Genomic DNA, 24092 nt, shown 5'->3' with positions numbered 1-24092 from the left:
CTTTGGCTGTGCCTCACTTTTCACTATGGGTTGCCTTTCTCCCTACTTGTTAAGAGCTGGAGTCTGAAACACCATCCTACTCTCAGAAATGCCAAGGGTGAGTGAGGGTCAGAGGCCTCTCCCCCACTCCACCAAGAAGTCATCTTGGTTTGGCGACTTGAGCTTGTCTGCACCCTTCATTAGTGTCTCCCCCACTTTAAGGACCCCACATACAGCCCCATACTGTAAATTCTTGGTGAGGAGTTGTAAGGTGGCTTTTCCAGACATCAGCTGTGGTTTGCATTATGGCTGCTGCTGCAGCTGCAACCAGGGTTCTTGCTATTATACCTGACTCCATCTTAGTCTTCTTCTATTGCTATAACAGAACATCTAAAGGAGAGGGCTTTTTTGAACAAATGGTTCTGGAGGCTGGAATGTCCAAGAACACTGCACTTGCTGGTCCTCTGCTGAAGGCCTTGTGCTGCTCAACTCCTGGTGGAAAGCAGAGGGAAACAGGTGTGTGTGGCTGCACAAGAAGCACTCATTCTCGAAGACTACCCTCTTGTGACCTTTAGGTCTCCTGTTAGACCCCACCTCCCAGCACCGATGTATGGTGGGGTACAAACCAGTCAAACTAAAGCAGACGATGACATAGCCGGTGTAGTCTCCAAAGGAGGATGTCCAGGGTGACAGTGTGAGGGTCATGTGACAGCATGAGAAGGAATGGAAGGCGCCCTAGGGTTAGTTGACAAGGGTTACAAGGCATGATGAGGCCAAGATCTCTAAGCTGGGATCGAAGCCCAGACAGCTGTGGTCACTCTTTCGGGACACATAGTTGTAGCAGGAATCTTAATGGTGCTTATTAATAAAATCAGACCTGAGCCAGTTATTGGGGTGAGTGCTGGAAGATCAGAGAAGCAGAACAAGCCACAGCTTCCTCACCTCGCCAATTCCTCAGGTGATCCTGTTTCCTCAGACTAGATGCCTCAGCTGAACTGTGCTGCTCAAAGCCTGAAAGCTTAACCAGCCAAAAGCTTCTAGTTCCTGGTCCTCACGCCTCATATACCTTTCTGCTGTCTGCCATCACTCCCTGGGATTAAAGGCGTGAGTCACCATGCCTGGCTGTTTCAAATGTGGCCTTGAACTCACAGAGATCCAGAAGGATTTCTGCCTCTGGAATGCTAGGATTAAAGGTGTGAGCACCACCATTTTCTAGCCTCTGTACCTAGTGGCTGTCCTCTTCTCTGACCCCAGATAAGTTTATTAGGGTGCATAATATTTTGGGGAACACAATACCACCACACATAGTTCCAGCATCCTTTAGTCTGAGCCTTATGATATCATTTCAAGGTATGCAAGTCTCTTATGACAGGGATCTGCCCGTAGAGGACCAGGGTTAGATGTGCACCCAGGGTGTATGTCACCACTGCATCCTGGGACAGTGCTACAGTGCTGGAATGTTGTCTACAGGCTTAACCACCATCTAGAACTGTCAGAACTGGAAAACTAAGCATGTCTGCCTTTACAGCTTGTAATGGTTTCTCAACTTTCCTTGGGCTCTTTTCTTGTTATTGGTCCTGTGGTGAGAAACCCTCTAGGGCCTGAATGGAGGTGGCCTATACTTGAGATTCTCCACAAATTTTCTGACCATGAGCCTCTCTGATTTCTCTTGCTAAAACAGGCTAGTGAGGTGAAGGAATGTGGTGAGGGCTAGAGACACTAAGAAAAGCAGGCTGCTGCCACACGTACCTGTGGTCTGTAGCCTGGCTTGATTCAGGCTGCTCTGCCTGCCTGTGGAGTTGTCTTCCTCTGGCCCAGAACAGATGTGAGCTGGAAGCTGTCCATGGGGCCTCTAGGCCCCTCCTTCTGTCCTGACCACAGCCACCAAGTGGAAGTCCCGTGTTGAGCCATCTGCTGTGGAATATGACGGCTGGTCCCCAAGTCCCAGTGCTGGGCTCTGTGTCCTTAGATAGGGAAGCCAGGGTCTCTAGGGACTTATGCCAGTCCCAGGGCTCAGCTGGCAGGAGGCTGCCTGCTGACACCAGGGCAATTAGGGTGTAATCTTCTCTAAATGGCGCCCAATTCTGGCTAAATCCCTTCTGCCCAGGGATGAATCCCCAGTTTTCTAAAAGCAGCTTAACATTTGGACGCTGCCCAGGGCAGCTGGGGTTCTCAGTTGGCAATGGAATGGCCCCTGTGGATTGACACAGACCTTAGGGAGTGGAGGGGGACCAACACAGACAAGGACCAGAGACAATCACTGAAGCCCTATGCTGTTTTGGAGTGCCTCCAGGGCCCCTGGTCCTAATGATCCTCACAGTCGTAAACATATGGCTCCTTGGAGAAAGGAAATCATTTGGTGGCTGCCTCAGCTTCTTGCTGTGGGCAGGATGTGTTTTTGGAGAGGCCTGGGTTTGGTGGGCCTCCTGGGTTTGGTGGGTCATGTGATAGATGATTGAGGCCTGTTAGGCTGTGGGGTTAGGCAGAGGTAGGTGGTCATTGTGTCCACATAGCTCCTGCCTTCCTGGAAGCCCTTACTTTTCTCATAGAGACTTTGCTGCAAAGACATAGATGGGTTTTGATAGTAAAAAACACCCCTGGTGATGCCCTGAGGTGAACTGCTCAGCTTTTCTGAGCCCTAGTTGGCTTACCTGTGAGATGGGGACATAAAGGTTCTCTTGTGTGTGAAACCCCTTTCCCCTCCTGCTGTCTCTGGTGCCCTTGTGCCCGGCATTGCCCATGCCTGCTCAGAAGTCCTTTAAACAGTGGTGGAGAGAGGTGATCTTGGGAGTCCTCCTTAGAACCTTCTCACACAGTAGGAGTCGGGGGTGAACAGCTGGCTGGGGTGGGGGTGGGGTGGCGTAGAGTCTCCCATGATGTTTCTAGGGTCCCCTTTAAGGGAGTTGGCAGGTCTACTTGCCCAAAAACTGCCTACATACAAATCATGTGGGACTTTAAATATTCCAAAACTCAGACCACAAACTAGGGTGATTAAATCATCAGTGGTATTGATGTTTCTGAAATAGTCCTAGGGATCTAGGTGGGAGTTCAATCACTGGGTTTTCTGAAACTTGCCAACATTATCCATTGATTATGATTTGACCCGTGGATACAAAGGTGCATCCAGGAATGTGCATGAGCACAGGAGGTATGAACTTCTTGCATTATAGTGCACTAGGCAGCTGCCCCACCTCACTATGTTTTGTGGGGATGGTCCTGCCTCACTTCCTGCAGGGTTGAGGGTGGTATTGGCCTAAAGGGCATTCTGCTGTTTCGGATTGCTGCTGAACTTTGCATTACTGCCTAAGCAGGTCTGGCCCTCCCTGCTGACCCTAGGTCAATCCTGTGTCCTGAACTATGATACTTAGAAGCTCCTCACATACAGGTTCCCATGAGGAAGGTAGAGGGTGGTGTGCTGCTTCCAGGAGTGTGCAGGGGCTTTGGAAGGGGCTCCAGGAGTGCAGGTCCACTTCCTGGAGGAGGGTCTGAGGCTAAGCGCTTCTTTATAGAACTGCCTGACTCTCCATACTGGCCAAGACAGTAACCACTGCTCTTGGCAGGAGTTGTATCGTGTTGGTTCTGGACCTCAGTTGACACCCTGGTTCTTAGGTGTGGCCTAATTGAAATACAAGAGGGAAGTCATAGGGCTCTTTCCAGCCATCCAGAAAGCTCTTTATTCATATATGATCTTGGGTAGGCCTTCCTCAGAGGCTCCTAGGAGACCCTGCTGCTCACTGTTGGGGTGAGTGTGAATCACTGTGAGGGCGAACTAGTTTTTAAATCAGGCTGGATTTTTAGGGCAGCCTTTGGCTCCAAAGGTGTCTGTTCTATAGTGGGCTGCTAATCAGATATCTGTTAGCTCTCATTGTTTTAAAAGATTTATTTTATTGTTACTGGAGAGATGGCTCATGGTTGAGAACACTGGCTGCTCTTCTAGACGACCCAGTTTTAGTTTTCCAGCACCCAAATGGAAGCTCACAACAGTTTGTAACTCCAGTCCCTGGGCTCTGATGCCCTTTTCTGGCCTCTGAGGGCACCAGGTACACATGTGTTGCACAGATACACATTCAGACAAAGCATTCTTCATCAAATAAAAAAAAATTATAAAAGGTTTCATTTTTTAATTTTGTGTATCTGGCTAGACCAGTGGTGGCACACACCTTTAATCCCAGCACTTGGGAGGCTGAGGCAGGCGGATCTCTGTGAGTTCAAGGCCAGCCTGGTCTACACAGAGAGAGATCCAGAACAGGCACCAAAGCTACACAGAGAAACCTGTCTCGAAAAACCAATCCAAACCAAACCAAACAAAAAAAAAAAGAAAGAAAGAAAGAAAAGAAAAAAGAAACTCCGAGTAGTGCACACAGTAGCTACAGCTCACTCTCATGAAGGTTCACACCCAGTACTTTCTGTTCTGCAGTGACCAGAGGACGACTCTAAGTGTGGTTCTTCTCACCCCCATGATGGTGCATGTTGGGAGTGGGCAGTAGCACCTGTGGACCATGTACCAGGCTTGGTGGTGATGTTTGCGTAGGTCACATCTTCCTTTCCACACATGCATGGACAGGCTGCCAGTGAGGAGGGGCCTTCACTTCTTGCTGTTGCCTGTTAACCTTGTGTCTAGGGAGGCAGGTGTCAAGAGGGAATTGGTTTTCTGTGGGAAGCAAGGTGAGACTCAGGACTGTCAGGACATGTTTTGCTTTGTCTGAAATAGGCCTTCCTCCTGCTAAGTCCAAGCTTCCCAGGATCCAGGCCACACACACCACAGGTGTGCCTGCTCTGGACATAGACATTCCCTATTCCCCAGAGGATTCTGGGAAACAAGCAGGGCTTGGTCGGGCTCTGGGACTTCCGTCTCATAAGTCTCAGACTTTTTGCTCTTTCTGTCAGACTCTCTTGGGGAAGCTTGTTTGGAGACAAGTGTTCTTTCTCATAGTTATTTTTTCAGTTCTAGAAGAAACTAGCATTCCTGTGGGGAGCTAGTGAGCTTCTGTCAGGGCAAACTGTAAAGTGCAGTGACCCTGAAGATTATTGCTTTTCTTCTTTGGGCCCACTCTTGCTTACCTTTGAACAGCTATTTGTCATTGTCTTCTGGGCCTTCACCAGAGCTGGAACAAGCTGTGCTTATAGCCTGAGTTGTCTTCATATGGAGCAGCCCAAGACTGGTGGAGTTTATGTGACTGGAGGTTGGGGTGGGGGGACACCTCAACTTAGCAGACCTAGTAAAGATGCCTCAGAGACTGCTCAGGATGTGTTTAGAGAGTCCCACCTTCCACTGGACTTTCTGCCTGCCTGTGTCAGGACCCAGGCCTTTGTGTCTTCGATCCAGGTCAGGAGCTCCATTCTCTAACTCTATGTCCCCATCCAGATCTATGTATGCGGCGTTCACCCTGAGGGTCTTTCTGTGGTGCTCTGTAGCTGTCTGTGCATCTGTCTGTGGGGTGAGTTTGTGCACATTGTGGACTGTATACCTGCAGTCCATTTTTTGGCCACCATTACCTGTCCAGTCTGGTTTTTTGTTTTTGTCTTTGTTTTTTTTTTCTTTTTTTTGATGGAGTCTCTCATTAGTTGCCTTTGAACTTGAAACCCTTCTGCTCCTGCATCCCTTGCCTGGTTCTGTGATGTTTTTGAGATCGGGTGTCACTGTTAGTTCTGGCTGTCTTGGAACTTGCTATATTGACCATGCTGGCCCCAAACTCTGAGATCTTCGTGTCTCTGCCTCCCGAGTGCTGGGATTAAAACCCACCACCACTACGCCTACCTGGGTCTATGTTCTTTTTTTTTTTTTTTTTTTTTTTTTTTTTTTTTTTTGGCTTTTCAAGACAGGGTTTCTCTGTGTAGCTTTGTGCCTTTCCTGGAACTCACTCTGTAGCCCAGGCTGGCCTCGAACTCACAGAGATCCACCTGGCTCTGCCTCCTGAGTGTGGTTCTGTCTTCTTATATCAAGTTTTTTGTTGAAAGTGCATTTATGGAAATGTGATCTTTCATCTTGTCTGTGATGCCGTCTGTTTCATTAATCATGGGTAATTGAACTCCATGGGTGGATTCAGACTTTAAGTATGTTTGGCTTGGGTTTTTATTAACTTTTAAACTATAATTACATAGTGCGCAGACATTCAAATGCATGTATGTGTTGGCACCATCGCTGGTCACCTGTAGTTTGGCTCCCTTTCTTTTTACACTCCAGGAGCTGGAGTGACCACAGCTCTATGCTCCATGCCTAGTGTGCCTAGTGTGTGTTCCAGTAACACTTTAGATACCAGTCCCTATTGTTGGGTTATTCTTTTTTATTTAAAAAAAAATTGTTTTTACATTTGTGTATGTGTGCATGGGCAACTACACACAAGAACACACATGTATATGCATGTGTGTAAAGGTAGGAAGACAACCTGGGAGCTGGTACTCCTTCTATCATGTGGGTTCTGGGGATCAAACTCAGGTCATCAGGTTTGGTGACAGGAATCCTTAAGACTCACTAAACCATCTCACTGACCCAGGTTATTTTATTGAAATGTAATTGACTTTCTGTTTATTTTAAAGCCTTATTTGTGGTAGTTTTTTTAAGGATTTATTTTAATTTTTGTATATGTGTGTAGGTCTATGCACGCAGTGCCTGCAGAGGTCTGAAGAGGGTCATGTGGGTGCTGGGAACTGAACCCAGGTCATCTACAAGAACAAGTGTTCTTAACTCCTGAGCCATCTCTTCAATGCCCATCCCCTGTGTTCATATTTAAAGCTAACGTGAGCTATCATTGGTGTGTAAGACTTACAGAAAATGCCCAGGTTGCAGTTGTACAGCTCTGTGATCATTCCAGTGAATGCAGCCAATGAGAAAGTAAGAAGGCATGTGTGGTCAGCCTCCTGTGGCTGCTCTCTAGGTAGGTCTTCATGAGTAGCTGACACTGAGCTGATCACTTGAGTGTTTCCCATGGAGCCACACATTGCCTGTTTGGGGTGTGTTTGTAGCATTTACATTGTGGGGTTGGTCCTCACTGTAGTGCCTGTAGGTTGTTGACACTTCTTGCTGCATGGTGATTGCCTGGGGGTGTGTCATACCTTCCTCACCTAGTGTCAGACCACATTCGGGTCATTTCCATCATGGGGCTTTGGAATGCTTACGTGGATGGCAGGTGCCCTTTTCTTCTGGGTGGAATGGCTGGACAGTGGGAAGCCCACCAGATAGCACAGCAATGTGCAGAGCACCTATCCTCACTGCAGGCACTTGGCATTACTGCTGGCTTTAATGCAGCCATTCTGATCAGTGCAGTAGACCTTTGCTGGGCTGTTTGCCTTTTCCCGTGGATGGTTTTCATGTTTTCTGACGAATGAAGACCAGAAAGAGCTGTTATGACCTTCATTAGGTGTCTGAGCATCTTCCTTATTCCTGGGAATCAAGGTGTACGTGTATCCTTTCCCACCAGGCAGCATCTCTGGCACAGTGCTGAGGAATGAGACAGCAGTTGGGAGAGGGACAGCTCTGATCTAATTGTGCTTCTCCCCTGTCACAGTCTTGACCTCTGGGAACTGGATTTCTTCCTCCCCTAAAATGGGAACATGAGTTCTTAGAATCATGAGGTAGGACTGAATGCAGTAGTATACCTTAGGAGACCTACACATTGGTAGCTGCTATTGTTACTAACAATAAAATGAAAAAGACCTCACACCCACTATGGTGGTTGTTGTCATAGACAGACAACAAATGCGGCACACGTGTGGACAGACTAGAAAGAAGGTTGCTTCTCTGCAGGTGGAGTGTACTATGGGGTATCCCCCTGGGAAATGGTTTGGGCCCTTCAAGAAAGCCATCCTCATCTGGGCAGTGGTGGCACACACCTTTGATCCCAGTACTTGGAGGCAGAGGCAGGCAGATCTCTGTGAGTTTGAGGCTAGTCTGCCCACAGAGCGAGTTCTAGGACAGCCAGGGCTATTACACAGAGAAACCCTGTCTCGAAAATAACGCCCCCCCCCCCAAAAAAAAAAAAAAAACACCCTGGAGCTACAGTATGACCTAGCATCCCCTTCCCAGGTGTGTGCTGTGTTAATTCTCTTATTTATCTAACTGGTGTAATGCTTGACTAGACAGTTTAGGGGAGAGGGGATTTATTTTTTGGCTCATTGTTCAGGAAATACAGTCCAACATGGCAGAAAGGCATGGTAGCTGTGGCTTCACACTTGGTGGCAGGAGCTTGTAGCATAAGCTGGTCACATCTTAGCAAATTGAGAAGCAGAGAGATCTCTGACCTGAAGCAGAGGTGAGTCATAACCAAGCCTTATGCCCCAGTGATCCTCACTTTTCAGTTATGTGCCACCTTCTAACAGTTCCATAGCCTCCCCAGATAGCATCGAATAGCTAGGGACATCTTGTTAACACATGAACCTGTGGGAGCAATTCATATTCAGATCATGACAGATAACCAAGACACTCACCATATACACCCACACAGAAACTTAGAGGTGAGGGCCTGGCATGGTGGCACATGTGCCTGTGATTCCTGTACTCAAGAGATGGGCAACCAGCCGGGCGGTGGTGGCGCACGCCTTTAATCCCAGCACTTGGGAGGCAGAGCCAGGCGGATCTCTGTGAGTTCGAGGCCAGCCTGGGCTACCAAGTGAGTCCCAGGAAAGGCGCAAAGCTACACAGAGAAACCCTGTCTCGAAAAACCAAAAAAAAAAAAAAAAAAAAGAGATGGGCAACAGAATTGCAAGTTCAAGACCAGCCTGGGCTATATAGTGAGACCCTGTCTCAAAATATTAAAAGGCAAAAACCTCAAACAAACAAAAACAAAAATCTCCTGAAGACTTAAATGAACGACCATAGTACTGCTATTCTTAATAGCCTCCAAGGGAAGACGACACATGGTAAACATGGTGGCCTGTGCAGTAGAATGATGTGCAGCCCTGATAAAAGCTTGTATGTAACATGCATGGACCTGAAAAATGTGCTAAGTGAAAAAAAAAAAAAGCCACATAAGACCAGTATTATATGGGTTACATGAAATGTCTAGAAATAGACAAATTTATGGGAACAGAAAATAAATAGATTGTTGGTTGCCTGACTCTGGCAAAGGGGAACTGCTGAAGAGTTATTGCTAATGGAGACTGGGTTTCTCTCTGAAGAGGGGTGTTAGTGTGGAGTTAATGATAGTTTTCTCACATCTATAAATGTAACATCCCCGTGCGCGCGTGCACAAAAAAAACCCAAAAAACCAAAAAACCTAAAACACTGGATTCAACATCCTTGAATTCAAAAGATGGGCTATTATTTTTAAAATTTGGGTTGTGTATGGCTTCTGAGGATGTAGCTCAGTTGGTAGAGTGCTTGTCTAACCCACAAAGCCCTGGGTTCCATCCGCAGTACCACATTAGTCAGGATTAGTGAGTAAGCCCACAGCCAGGAGGTGGGAAAAGGAGGATCAGGAAATTAAAAGTCCTAGTTGGCTACATAGCAAGTTTGAGGCCAGCCTGGGATATAGGAGACACTGTCTCAATAAAACAAAAACAAATACAAATACATTTTTAATGAAAGGGGAGAATTTTTGTTTGCAAAATTTTCTAGATAAATTTCTCTACAGTCTGAAGAAATCATCAGAGGATCTAAGGCTTTCTAGCTATGGTGCCCATATGGGAAGAGCTTTGCATGACATTGAGAGACTAAGTTATTTTACTAATTCTTAGCCTTTCTTGTTACTGTGTTTATAATTCTCATTGAATATGTTGTTTTTACTGAAATTGATATCCATAAGTGTAATTTTTAAAATTACGTATTCCTAACTGAACAATCTACTTTGGAGATTCTTTTTATTTATTCATTTTACTTTTAATTAATTTTGGGGGGGATTCATTTTTTTTCAGTTCCTTTCAATAATTAGTGTATGTGTGGCAGTTGGTCGTTCATCTTCTGACATTATGGTTTACTTATGCTTCTTGGCCTATCTTGCTCCTTAGCACATGCTGAATGCACACTTTAAAAATTGAACTGGCTTGCCTCACATTTGAGTTCCGGCCGGGCATGGTCTTCTGGTGACTGAATAATTTATAAAGCAGGTTCTGTTATTGGCTTTGCTGGGTTTTCACTTCTAGCATGGGATTGGTCTCTGAGCATCTGCCATTTGGAAGGGAAGATCTGCTGAGATCCTGTCAATGCCTTCATTTGAATGGATGCAGTGGTAGTCAGGGACTCTGGTCCTGGGCTCCTGGGTTCAAGTCCTACTCTGTGGCTTGCCCAAGGAGGTGGTGCCATGGATGTGGGAGCTCAACTCTCACATATCTGCAGGAACCAAGCTCCTCAGTCTGGGGTGATAACTGTACATTTGTCAACCTTAATAGTTGTTACTGGGTAAAAAGATACACTAATATGATTGCTTTGCCTTTTGTTTTCCGGGTCCATCTCTGCTGTGTGAGGCTTTGGCTTGCTACTTTGTTTAGAGTCAAGGAACAGCTCTTTTTTATCATTCATGTTTATTTTTAGTGGCGGCCTTTCCCCTTGCACAGTCCTTCTAGACTATCCTGAGTGTTGATAAGATGTTTCTATTTTTATTTACTCTGTTTCCTGTTGTTTGGTTCTGTATGCCTTTCCTGATAAGAGATTTTTTTTTTTTTAATTTTTGTCTGTTGGGTACATGCTGGCATAGTTTTCTGTTGCATTTTTTCAGAAGAGTTTTAGATCATAAAACAAACATGAAAAATATATTTTGTTCTCTATGGCACACAAGCATGCTAGCAGTTTCTTCTTATTTTAGACCCCTCTTTCATCGTTTACAGCTCCTTCTATAGTTTTCCTTACAATCGGCTCTGTTTGGGAAGAAGATTGTGTCTGTCCTGCTGTAGAGTCTTCTGTCTCTGCCAGTCCTGATTGTCATTGAGGAGGTCCTGATTGGTCCCTTTACCTACTTGTCAATTTGTATACTAGCCTTTTCCAGGCAGCATAGGTTTAATCAAACTTTGATTATAGATTTAATCTCTTAATGCTATAAGTTCTTTATCTCTAAATGAATGGTGTTGAGCTTGCGTCTATATCAGCTTAATATCCAGAGCACCATCTTGCATTTAATAAGATTTGATGCCATTTGGTGTCCTGGAATCCTGGTAATGCAGGACTTTGAGCATTCACATGGAACTTCCCAAGATGGAGCAAGGCTCACAGACCCATCTGGCCGTGCCTCCCAGGCTGGTGTTTTTCTTTCCAGCCACCTCAGCTCTTCTCCAGACCTTTAAGACATTGGAGTCCCCTTGTAGTAGCCTAGTGGCTTGCATATGTGAAAGGGTGGGGAATCCTTTAGTCTGTCGGTGTCTTTTAAACAGTTGAGTACTGGGGATCCTGACACTGTGCAGTGTTTACACTACTGGTGCCCATCAGAGGCCAGGCCTGCAGTAAGTACTACCAAGTGTCGTTGGTAAAGGTTGATAGGATGCATGTCCCAAGCCTCTAGGCATTTCTAACAAGCTTAGATAGAAAGACAGGTGTTGTGATGGGACTATCCTCATGTCCCCTTTCTCTGTGGGGTGGGGATGGAGGGAGTGGATGAGAAGCAAACCTCCTCTGCTTCTCCAGTCCTCACCAAGAACCAAACAGCATCTCCATTTCAGCAGGTGGTAGGGGAAGCCCTGCCCAGCAGGCGTGCCAGGATGGGCAGCTGGTACAGCTTAGGGATTCCTGGGATTCCAGGCCCAGCCTGATGCAGGCGTGATGGCCCTTTAGGAACAAGTGTGGAACCCACAGGCTGTGGGTAGGCAGTACTGGATCAGCCCAGACAAAGCATTGGAGGATCCTGGCTTTGTTGTGGAATCTGCTTCCTGGAACAAGCCTTGTCTCATTAGATTGCAGAGGCTGGCTCCCCTGGTTTGGCAAGGGTTGTGCCTGCTGCATCAAACTGGTTTAGGAAGAATTATATGGGATAGCCCTGTCTGGAGGACTCTTCCTTGACTTGTTGGTGTAGGCCTTCCTTTTCCAGGGAGCCAGGTCCCCATGGATATCTGGGGTGGTGGGGCATGCAGAGGGTTTGTGCTCGGTTCTGATTACACCTGTTCTCGGGCCGTTCATGTATTCTCGGATTAAAAGGTCAGTCTGTCCTGCTGGTACAGTAGAGTGGCTCTCAGTGTGAGATGTCCACATTGCCCTCTTAAGTGGTTGGGGCTTTCCTTTGTAGGTGAGGAAACTTTCAGTAGACATTGGCAGGGAGCTACCCTCTGGCTCACTCTAGAGCAGTGACCTTGTTGGATCCGTAGGAGGACCTGGCCAACTGTGTGGAAAGGCGAAAGGGGTAGGCACTGATTTGGGCTGGTCTTCAAGTCCTCATCCTTTTAATTAGTAGGCTAGTTGTGGATAACCCTGGCTTGGTACCATATTCTGTCAACATAGTCCTGGATTTCTTCACATCCAGCCGTGGGAACTTAGCCTTGTAGCCCAGTTTTCAAACAGTTTCAGCAAGGAGTGTTCACACTGAATCTGGCTGTCAGTGCACAGAAGGTGGGCCCAGGCAGCCTGGTTCCAGATGTGCATATACCTGCTCACCCTCCTCCTCTGCAGCTAGGGACACTGTAATCTGCTCTCAATGTGGCCCCCATCTGTACTAGTTTACCATATTTCAGAGGTGGATCAACTAAGCAGCATTATATGTTAGTTGTCCTTTCCTGAGATGGTGGGCATAGGTGGGCTTATATGCTTCCACATGTACTCAGGGTCTGTTCTCCCTTGCTCTGCTGTCTGGTTTCCAGGAGTGGAGGGATAAAGACACGCTTCTTGGATGTGACCCCAAAACTCTGCCCTATCAGCCCTCCATCAGTATTATACCACCCACAGTGCAGCCAGGCCTAGCACCTGTGGCAGAACACTTAAGCTCTGTTTTGCCTCAGTTTGTATGTGCACAGTGGCTGCTTGTGCAGCCCCTCACACCATGGCATCATGAAACAGTCTAATGCTTAGGGCATGCCTGTTTTGCTTGGTTTGGTTTTTCTTTTTCCTTTTCCTTCCTTCCTTCCTTCCTTCCTTCCTTCCTTCCTTCCTTCCTTCCTTCCTTTCTTCCTTCCTTCCTTCATCCCTCCCTCCCTCCCTCCTTTCCTTCCTTTCTTTTTTTTTTCTCTGTGTAGCTCTGGCTGTCCTGGAACTCACCCTGTAGACCAGGATGGCCTTGAACTCAGAGATCCACCTACCTCTGCCTCCCAAGTGCTGGGATTAAAGGTGTGCGCCACCACCGCTTGGCTGGTTTGGTTTTTCAAGACAGGGTTTCTTTGTGTAGCCTTGGCTGTCCTGAAACTTGCTCTGTAGACCAGGCTATCCAGGAACTCACAAAGTTCCACCTGTCTCTGCCTCCTGAGTGCTGGGATCAAAGGTGTGCGCACCACCATTCAGTGGGCATGCCTGTTTTATGGCTGCAGGCATTGAGCCTTTGTCATAGACCCCAGCCTGTGCCCCGCCTGCGCTGACCTCCTTCCAGGGGTACAGTTTCACCTGCCCTTCCTGCCCAAGCCTTTTGTCCACCTTACCCCCCACCCCCATCATTGCTCGTGCTGTTGCCTCACCCGAGGCCACTCTTCCCACTATACCTGATTTTGAAATTTACCTGTTAGGGCTGCTGTGATTTTTTTTTCCCCCTCCTACCCAGAGCTTCTCTTTTCCATCCCAGTCACATTTGATAGGTCCACTAGGGTTCTGTAGTCTGTCCCAAGTCCCATCTCTGAGGATGATCCTGCTGCTGAAGTCATGATTGGCCTGGTTCCTTGTAGGCATAGATGATTGCACCATGGCTACATGGGTGTGGCTGACCTTGAAGCCAGCATCCCAGGGGGCTATGTGTTGGCCAGAAGCAAACATGGGCTGTGTTCCTCTGAAGGCGCCTGACTGGCCGTGACCTCATGCTCCAGCTCTGCCGGCCTTGTTGGGTCTTGCTGAACCTGGGCAACTTCAGAGCAGTAGGCAGGATGTGGGCCAAGAGCCTGTGTTGAGAACTGAATCTGCCTGGGTGGACTACTCTCCTCACAGCACAGAGCATCCACCATTCTGTGGGGAAGACTGGAGGAGAGCTGGTTTTCTATTTCCTTTCCTTGAATCATCTGGGAAAGTTTGTGGAAGGGGCAGGTTAGAGCCTGCATCTGGGGTCCGGGGCAGGTCCTGACACTAGGGTAGTAGACAAAGTCTCCCATCTCCTGGGGTACCACCTAGGAGGCCCACAGGATGAGGCAGGGAAATCTATAAACACATCCACAGCTGTCCCCCACCAACCCCCAGGTCAGACAGGAACTCCTTTCCAGGGAGCACTTCCTCAAGGGAGGACAGAAGGGAGCCTACAACCAATAGAATGGGAGGATCATCCTGGGTGCAGCAGGATTTGAAAGGTTGCATAAGATTGGATGCAGTGGGATCTGAAAAGGTCAAAAGAAATGTGATCAGACAGACATGGCCACCTCTCTAACCCTCATTCTCCTAGCCTGTAAGCTGGAGATGGTGGCCACAGGGATGGATGGGCTATGTCTTGTAGGTCTATACTCTGCAGGTGAGGGGCACAGCACTTCAGAAACATCCACACTGTTTCTTTAGGCAACTTTAGTGAGCTTCGTGCATGTTAGGGTGTTCAGTATAAGTTTTCATGTAAGCATATGTTCGTGAGACCATTGGCAAAATCACGGTAATGAGCTTGTCTCTGGTCATTCCTGTTCCCTCTACAGTCCCTTCACCTCCACCCACTGAACCCCATCTTAGTTTGCATTCTAGAGGTTTATAGAAAGAGAATTGAACAGACTATCTTTTTCCATGATTTTGAGGTGTATCTATATTGATGTATCAATTCTTTTTTATTGGGAGTAGTACTTCATTATATGGATATACCATATGTAAAAAATTTTAAATTTATCATCTGTGTGTGTGAGTGTGTATGTGTACGTGTGTGTGTGTGTGTGTGTGTGTGTGTGTGTGTGTGTGTGTGTACATGCCACAGCATGTGTATAGAAGTTAGAGGACAGCTTTGTAGAACTAACTTTCTCCTTCCACCTTTATTTATGTGGATTCTGGGCATTGAATTCAGGTTAGTACGCTTGAATGGCAAATGCTTTTACATGCTGAGCCATCTCTCAGGCCCTGTACTTTAAAATAATTTAGAGCTGGGATTACAGATGCATACACTACCACATCTGGTCTTTATGTAGCTGTGGATGATTCAAACTCAGGTCCTTATTATTACATGGCCAGCATTGTACCAATGAGCCATCTCCCTACCCCATTGTGGTTGTTCTTTTCCCCAAGATGGGATCATCTCTATTGCCCAGGCTGTTCTATCTTCCGGCCTCAGCCTCCTGAGTATTTGGGTTTACATGTGTTATTGTTGACTACCATGCTCAGAATTGAGGTTCTCTTCTCCCTCTCCTTCTCCCCCTCCCTCCGCCCCCACCCCCGTGGGGGGAGAGCATGCGCCAATCTTGGGTCAGTTAGTCTGTCTCTACACAGTGAGGTGACTTGGAGTTAGGGTAGCAGGTGGAGATAGTTCTGCTCTCTCAAAGTCATTTAGTCTGTTCTAGGTCCTTAAAATTGCTGCATGGATTTTAGAATGAGCCAGTCAGGTTTCTACTGAGAGCTGTGGACCTTTGCCCTGGCATTGTGAGGAGTTGATAGACAGGCTCCTTGAAATTGATGCACACTTCATGGTTTCTTTCTCAGCTTTGTTGGCCCTGCTTTGATCAGTATTTTGTTTGTTTGTTTCCTCTGGGCCCTCACTTCGGCTGCCTTTCAGAGTTGGTTCATCCTTCAGATGCACAGTGTGTCTGTTCTTGACCCCTGCCTCTCCTCTGAAGAGGTTCTACTGGCATCATTCTTTGCTTCTGAGTTGAGGATTTGGTTCTGGTACCAGACTCTAGGCCTGCCTGCCCTCCCTTGTGGGCCGCTCAGGGCCGTGTGCTGCCTGCTGGTCCTCTCTTCCTTAGCAACTCTTCAACACGGAATTCACACGGAATGGCAGCTGGATGTGTTTGTTTTCCTGAATGTGTTCTGAGCTTTGTTCTAGGATGTAATGGCTTGGAAATGGATTAATCCTTCCATGGTCTGTCTTTACGCCTCGTTCTGCTGTGTTAGAGCAGTGTGTAATCCAGGCTGATTGCCAGGCCCCTGACATGCTCTCCCCAAGCCTGTGAATCTGGCTAGTGAGAACAGGCTTGTTTTTTCAGAGTGTGCCAGGGATTGTCCTGCTCTCCAGTATGGTCCTTTCCCATGGCTTCCTCAGCCCTATGCTGACCATCCTCAGTGAAGACTCACTCTAGTCCTTAGCTCTGGCTGCCCTACTTCCCTGTCTCTGGTCATCTTTTTCCACAGGACCTGCCACCCCCCTCAGTCCTCTGTCCTGTGTCGTGCCCGAAGCTCCTTCTGAAGGGATGAGAGCTGTGGCAGGAGCCCCTTCATCCTGCCATTTTACCTGGTACCGCAGTAAACCGATGCTTATTATTTTATCATATTTAAAGTTATTTGTGTGGGGGCACATACCACGTGCCTGGCATGCATGTGCCGTAATGCACATGTGGAAGTCATAGGACAGATTTTGGAGTCAGCTCTCTCCTGCCACATGGGTCTTGAGTTTAGTACTTAGGTTGCCAGGTTTGATGGCACATGCTTTCACCTGCTGAGCCATCTCACCAGCCCTGTTCCATCAGACTGCTCCTTCCCACACAGGAAGTGGAGTCTGTCGCTGTGACTGTGTATCTTCTCAGTTGAAGGTAGATGTCTCCATCACAGCGTGTTTGAAAAGCTGCCCAGGGCTGCTCCTGTGCCCTAGGCTGGTAGCTTGGGTGGAGGAAGAGAGTCAGGGCCCAGGTTGGCAAGCCTGGGCTTGAATATTGTATCATAGTGCTTAGCCATCACACTTTACAGAAAACTTCCTAGATGTCCTTGCCCCAACCCCCAAGTTGATGGGAGTGTCCCAAGCAGCCACAGGTGCTGGACTCTTCAGTACAGTCCCAACGCCCTGAGTTGGGGGCCAGCTCAGTGTTTGGTTCCTTTGTGTGTCTTATGGTGGACAGGCAGCATGGGTCAGTTGCTGTGTAGTAGCAATGTGTGACGTGATCCTTCCCTAGGATCGGGGTGAAGGCAAACAGACCAGAAATCACAAAGCTGAGCTGCTTTGGTTTGTGTAGAATGGATGCTGTGTTGGAGGACCGAGAGTGTATGGGCAAGGCCTGGCTGCCTCGGGAGGGAATCCAGTCTACTGCAGGAGTGTTACACTGTGAGCCCTCCACACACACTCCCGATGCCAGCTCTGGTTCTGTGTGTCCTCGGGACCATTGTGAGGCCTTCCCACAGTATCTTGGACACAGCATATGCCTCAGACTAGACCCTGCTCCATTCTACCACTTCCCTATCAGGATGAAAATTAATTGCTTTCTGCATTTTCATGTGTTAGTGTTAGAAACTGCTCAGCTCAGTAACACCCCTGTACAATTTGGCTTTGTGTGCTTTGCTCATTGTTTTTTTGGACTGAGTCCTTAGACTTGTGAAGTAATAAATGAAAGAAAATAGTCCTTTTCTCTTTTAAAACTAGTGAAAACCATCATTTTATTTTTGTTGTTTTTTGTTTTATTTATTTATTTTTTTGATTTTTTGAAAAAGGGTTTCTCTGTGAAACAGTTCTGCCTGTCCTGGAACTCACTCTGTAGACCAGGCTGGCCTCGAACTCACAGAGATGCGCCTGGCTCTGCCTCCCAAGTGCTGGGATTAAAGGCGTGTGCCACCACCGCCCTGCTGTAGCTCTTTTCTTTTTTTTTGGTTTTTCGAGACAGGGTTTCTCTGTGTAGTTTTGGTACCTGTCCTGGATCTTGCTCTGTAGACCAGGCTGGCCTCAAACTCACAGAGATCTTCCTGGCTCTGCCTCCCCAGTGTTGGGATTAAAAGTGTGCTGCCACCACCGCCCTGTAACTCTTTTCTTAATATTGTTTCTTGCCATGATCCATAAGTCCTATAAAGAGTCAGGAAAGGAAGGCCGAGTAGATGGCACAGCCCCTCAATGGGGTTTGTAATGGAAGCCAGGCTGGCCAGGGCCCTAGGGTATGGTTTCAGCACAGCTGCTGGCCTCAGTGTGTGACTGACATGGTGTTGTGGGTGTGGCTAGTACTTGTTGCTCTCCCTTGGTAGGTTTTCTTCCTGAGTCTTAGGGCCTGACACACTTGCTCCTCACCCCAGTGTCTGAAACATGCAGGTACATGCATCTGGGCCTATGCACCCTGGGGTGGCAACTCTAGCTAGTTGTTACTGTGCCCTGTCCTTAGGGCTAGGGGCTCTGGTTGCCTAGCCCTGTTTGTCCCAGAACAAATGAAGGATGATTTGACATCAGGTAGCAGGATGGGGCCGCTCCTCACCCCTCGCTTGTAATGGCTGGCACAATTTTGTAAAACTGGAACGTGTGTTGGGTGTACCGCTCTAGGGTTGTTTCCCATTAGCTTGTCCAGGCTCACAGTATAGACCACTTACTTCCTGGTCTGGGAACTTTCCAGCTGGTTCACATCATCAGGCCTTAAACTTTGTCTCTTAAAAAGGAAGTTCTGCCTATGTTTGTGACCCTGTATTCTTCATGTTCCTTCCTGTCACTCCACATAATAATGCTCCTAAGACTAGTTTGGTTTCACTGTAACGAAACATGTGCCTGCCACGTGCATCTCAGTGTGTCTTTTAACATATGCACAACATAGAAGGTCAAGGGCCTTCATGTTTCTTGTGATTTTGGGTCTCCATTGCTTTGTGGCCCCAGGACACTTACCTCACGAGTGTCTTTTCTCTCCGTGCAGGCATTTGGCCAAGCACACACAAACCACAAGAAGGTGGCTGCTGATGGTGAGAGCCGGGAGGAGAGCCTGATCCAGGAGTCAGCCTCCAAGGAGCAGTACTATGTGCGGAAGGTGCTGGAGCTGCAGACAGAGCTGAAGCAACTTCGAAATGTCCTTACCAACACTCAGTCTGAGAATGAGCGCCTCACGTCCGTGGCCCAGGAGCTAAAAGAGGTAAGTGGATGGGAGTGACATGTGTCCTGTGACAGTGGGCTGTGTGGCCTCTCAGAGCTGAACACACACACAGTTCTGGGCCTGAACTACTCCCTGACCAGGAGGGAGGAATATCAAGGTAGAGTACCGCAGCCTAAATGATGAATGGCCCAGCTTGTGATTTGGTGACAATTGGGACAAAGATAAGCCAAGAGCCATAGAGAGTCTTTGGAACCCTGAGGAGGTTGAGGACCCGTCACTAAGCCTCCATGTGAGCCAGGATCCTGGTCGAGGTCCACCTATCCATGGTTTTGGGGGTTACCCTCAAGATCCTTCTGGAGGCTTGAGATAACACTGGCTTTAGCCCATGTCACATGGACCAGAGACCCAGACAAAGCCTTGTCTTCAGTCCCTGAAACCCTGTGTAGGAGACACCCTGTCCCTTCACTGTGCACCCCCCAAGCTCTCTGGGCCCCACTCCAGCTGTGGAAGCCTCCCCTCTGCAGTCCATGTTCTCACTTGGAAGTCAGCAGAGCACAGGCCTTGAGGGTGTGCTGTAGTCAGGGCCGCCGTGCATGCTAGGCCCAGGGACTCTGACCAGGGGCCATCAATAGGAGGGAACAGTCACTTCCCCTGGTGTGGGGTTTCTGAGGTCTTCAGGAACTCAGTCTGAATAAGGGGTTGGGGGAAGGCAGCCTCGGCTCCTGGAGCCCAGTGCATGATCTCATTTCCTCCCACAAGTGTGGCTCTGGTGAGGGTGGAGGAGGGGCTGTCACTGAGGAAGAGAAGCAGCTCTGGTGACAATCCATCTGTCTACCCCTCCTTCCTGAAAGGCCAGTGCAAGGCTTTCTCCCACATTCAGCCCCCAGGCAGCCAAGAAGGCTGGATGACTATCCTGAGCCGGAAATGAGCTCAGTGAATTGAAGACAGGCAGCTCTGGGGTGGGGAGAGATTCCTGTTGTTCCTGTTTATGCTTTAGGAGGAAATCCTGAGTCCCTACACACCCCTTAGCCGCCTGTTCTTTAAGTGTCCCCTTGTCTGTCCGCATACCTGGCTGGGGGAGAGGTTCTGTCCTCACAGCCGTCTCACCAGCCTTAGCTTTGGTTTTTCCTCTGCTCCTCTCTCCTGGCTTAGCATGACAGTCCCCTCACTGCCCAGCACTGGCCCCTCTGGGTTGAATTTGGTTTTGCTGGCCTTTGGTGATTCCTTATGACCTCTGTCCTATGACCTCTGTCCCTAATAGCACTCCTGTTTTTCCTCTCCTGTGACTTCCTGCTTGGAATGCAGCTCCCTCCAGGGCCTTGACTACAGCACACCCTCAAGGCCTGTGCTCTGCTGACTTCCAAGTGAGAACATGGACTGCAGAGGGGAGGCTTCCACAGCTGGAGTGGGGCCCAGAGAGCTTGGGGGGTGCGCAGTGAAGGGACAGGGTGTCTCCTACACAGGGTTTCAGAGACTGAAGACGAGGCTTTGTCCAAGTCTCTCGTCTAAGTGAGGGCTAAAGCCAGTGTTAACGTCACAGTACCAAACAGTTTGCCCGTGTCAGGTCATCCTAATGACCCTCTCCGTGTTGTGTCACACATGAAGAAGCTGAGGGAAGAACAACTCTGGGGACCTGACCTGTGATGGCTGCGCTGTGTGTAGGACCAGGAGTGGACAGTTTGCTCAGTGTTTCGTCTTGCTGGCATTAGTCCTGGTAGGTCGGTGAGCATTTGAGGAGTGGCTTGTTGCAGACATGACGCTCTTTCTCAGATGGATAACTTGAGGCCCAGTAGTCTCAGTAAAGGCTGAGTGTACCACTCCAGGTGATTAAGAGACAAGCCCTGTGTAGAAAGTGTTGAGAGCTCACGAGGCCAGCAGAGAGGACTGACACTCCCCAACACAGTGGCCTCTTGAGGCATGCAGTTGTCACACCCCTCTTGCTGGTCAGGGGGTCCAGGTGAAGGAGAGCTGGTGGATAGGACCTCAGATGTTTGCCTCCAAGCCCATATGCTCACTGTTTACATATGGGCTGGTCATCTACACAGAGCAGAGCCTGTACCCTGACATTAGACACTCAACCTGGGAGGAGGTACTTTCTGAGGGAAAACTAAACCCCTGTGGCTAGTTGGAGCCTGCTGGATTTCTGAGGAGTTGGGCATGTGATGGGTGGAGGAGCCAGGCAGCAGGCCAGCCAAACCTCTCTGCTGAGCCTGGTGGCTGGGCTTGAAAGCGGTCTCCATAGACAGAAAGTGTGTGTGTTTGAGCCCTGCGCTGTCAGCAGAGAAGGTGCAGTTAACCTGTCATGTGATATCACCTTGCCAGCACATGACTTGCGTGTATGCACATTTCTCTATGCTTGTCTTTCCACAAGGACACTCATCCACAGGCCCATGCAGGTCCATACACTCCACCAAAGGGAAACACATTTTAGTACCCTGGATTCTGATCCTAGCAGTGGCGTAAGAGCAGAACTCCTAGAGAGCCTTGTGAGGGCCAGGTTTATAGAGGCCTGAGGAACTTATGGGTACTGATGTAGGGGTACAACACTCCTGGTATGGCTCTGGGCCTAGTTCTCTCAGCCTTCCATCCTGGCCTGCGGCCTCCATCTTCAGTCAAAGAAACTGCACTTCCTGCCCTAGCCATGTGGAAGCTACCACTGTGCCTCTTACCCCTGCCTTCTAGGTCTCTAATTCCTGCTGAATATCCCTGGGATACTGGGGGGACTCAGACCTTGCCCTCAGTTACCAGTCTACCTGAGGGCTGTGACCACATGGACCCTCTTTGTACATGTTTGGATACTTTCTACATGGCAAGCACTTTTGAGTTGGCTGAGAGAGAACAGGAATTGAGATCATTTCTGGCAGACAGAGAATATTTAGTCGTTACTCTCAGACCTGTCTTTGAGCTCCAGGTGGGGTGTAGAGAGCCTGGATGTGTTTCCATCTGCATAGCACCCCAGGCTTTCAAGAGAAGGTCTGTTTGTGGTCCTGGCTCCATGGAAGCTGTACCTGGGCCGTTTCCCTCCCCGTCTTCTCCCTGGTGATGCTCTGTCTCCCTTTGGCCTTCTCTTCCTCTTCCTGTGGTATCTGTTTCCTCTGGTGTCAGTTCTGTTGCCTCTTTCAGTCACTTGGTGAGAGGGCTGTGTCTCTCTTCCTGACTGTGAACTAAGTCTTGGTCTTGAGTGCCGAGCCTTTGTCAGGATGCTTGCTGTGTGTCACCCTCTTCCACTCTCTGTTCTGTCCCCTTCCTCCCCATCCTCCCTTTTCTGATATTACTTCCTCTCACTCATCCAGCACTACTGTTTGGTCTGTCCCCCTGCATGGCATCTTACGAGGCATATGTTCCTCAGTGGACACACAGATGTGACAAGGGCAGTTCCTGTAGAGCTGAGAGGACAGAGCCGTGGGCCTAGGCTCTAGAGCAGGTGTGCTGTTGGTCTGAGAGACCATCTGAGCATTAGGAACAGGGGTTAGAAGCAAGCATGGGGCAGGGAGGGTATGGAGGGTATGGGAGTTATTTAGGGGATTTTGCTCCCAGGGGACATTGGTGGTGTGTGAAAATATCTTCACTGGTCACAGGCTAAGAGAGGGCTGCAGCTGGTGGGCAGAGGTCAGGAAATGCTGAACAACCTACAACATAGAGGATAGCAACCACAATAAAGGGTGGTGTGGCTCTGGTGTGGGAATCTGAATGTGTAGGAATGAGGTTCCTATGTCCTGTATACAGTGGAGGCAGTGTGGGTTGAGAGTTACCAGTGTGGGTTTTGTTGTGCTCCTCTTGGCCCTGCACTAGCCCTTCCCTGTGAGGAGTCTTCCCAACTCCTCACACATGCCTTGGAGACAGAAACCAGCTTTCAGCAGATTTGTTGAGATGGTACATATCCTATACAACTCACTTAAAAGTGTATTCCTAATGCTCAGATGGCCTCCCAGACCAAGACACACCTGCTCCAGGCCCCGAGCAAGAAGCCTAGGCCCAGCTCTGTCCTCACTAGTGCTGTCCCTCAGCATCTACATAGCTGTAGGTATGTGCACTGTCCTACAGTTGTTACTCTGTTTGTGGTGCTGGGGTTGAACCAGGGTGCCAGGCAGGCCTTCTGCCACTGACACACACTTCCAGCCTTTCGGTTAATTTTAGAGTATTTCGTCATTCCAAATGAAGCTTGTTTTTCAGTTACTCCCACACACCTCTTTAGCCCCAGTAGTCTACTTTCTGTGGCCATTGATTGCTTGTTCTAGACCTTTCTTATAATTGGAGTCATACAAAGAATGGCCTCCTTGACTTAGCAGAATGTCTTCACGCTTCATTCGTGTTGTAGCAAGTGTCAAGACGTCATTCTTTAATGTGGCTGAATAACCCTGCATTGTATAGATAGACCATGTTTTGTTTATCCATTCACCGGCCAATGGATACTTGGGTTGCATCCATCTTGAACACTGGGAACACTGATGTGCAGGGTTCTGTGTGGGTGTGTTTTATTTCTCTGGGGTAGACACTCTGTTTAACTGTTTGAACATCTGTAAACATGTCACATGTTGCCCCACTTACCAATTCACCAGTCAGATGACCCCATCTTGCAGATAGAGAAAAGGATTAGTGTTAGGGAGTGAGGGAAGTCCTGAGTGAATATGTATTGTTTGACATGGCCATGGCCATGTCAGAGACACCAGTGCCTCCCTCAGATCCATGAGAATGGCGAAGCCTTCCCCAGGTGAGGCTTAGAGGGACGGCAAATTCTTCCTTAAGTCCAAGCGTGTGCGCTGACAGTGTGTGCAGAAAATGTCTTTCCCTGGATGTTTGCGGCCTGAACACTGCCCCCCTGCAGAGACGGCTCCTACTTAGATTAGCTAAGCCTGCTTCCTGGTTCAGCTGTGTATATTAAAATGCTACGCATCTGAGATGCTGTGGCTTCTTCATTAGAGTCCAGATCACCCCATCCCAGCCTTTCTGTGTCTGTGTGTCTGTCATTTCTTCATTTCCTCATTGCCCCAGTTAGGTCAGTACTGGAACTTGCAGAGCTCAGCATGGTTAGAGCAGGTTGAGTCACTTGCCTGAAGTTCCACACCAAAGAGAAGTAGAAGGGACCTGTGCCAGAGACCTGCTCAGTGGGGGATGGGGTGGTGGTGGTGTTCAGGTCCCAAAGAGGATGTGTAGAGTTGGGGGTGGGGGTGGTGGTGGTGGGGTTAAGG

The 24092-nt window shown here is 48.5% G+C and overlaps 1 protein-coding gene across 2 annotated transcripts in view; it reads left to right on the top strand.

Annotated features, from left to right (window-relative positions):
- Bicd2 (BICD cargo adaptor 2) overlaps window positions 1-24092 on the top strand; it is a 47267-nt gene that overhangs the window by 10948 nt on the left and 12227 nt on the right. For both annotated transcript variants that reach the window (XM_052728247.1, XM_052728245.1), the window contains exon 2: window positions 18730-18942. In XM_052728247.1, the coding sequence (XP_052584207.1) occupies window positions 18730-18942 (213 nt within the window). The remainder of the gene's footprint in view (window positions 1-18729; window positions 18943-24092) is intronic.

This window comes from Peromyscus californicus, unplaced genomic scaffold (assembly GCF_007827085.1).
Source record: "Peromyscus californicus insignis strain IS unplaced genomic scaffold, ASM782708v3 Scaffold_8__1_contigs__length_139910024, whole genome shotgun sequence".
Classification (NCBI taxonomy): Eukaryota; Metazoa; Chordata; class Mammalia; order Rodentia; family Cricetidae; genus Peromyscus; species Peromyscus californicus.
Note: the sequence above shows the minus strand (reverse complement) of the source record. Positions and strands in the feature narration are given on the sequence as shown.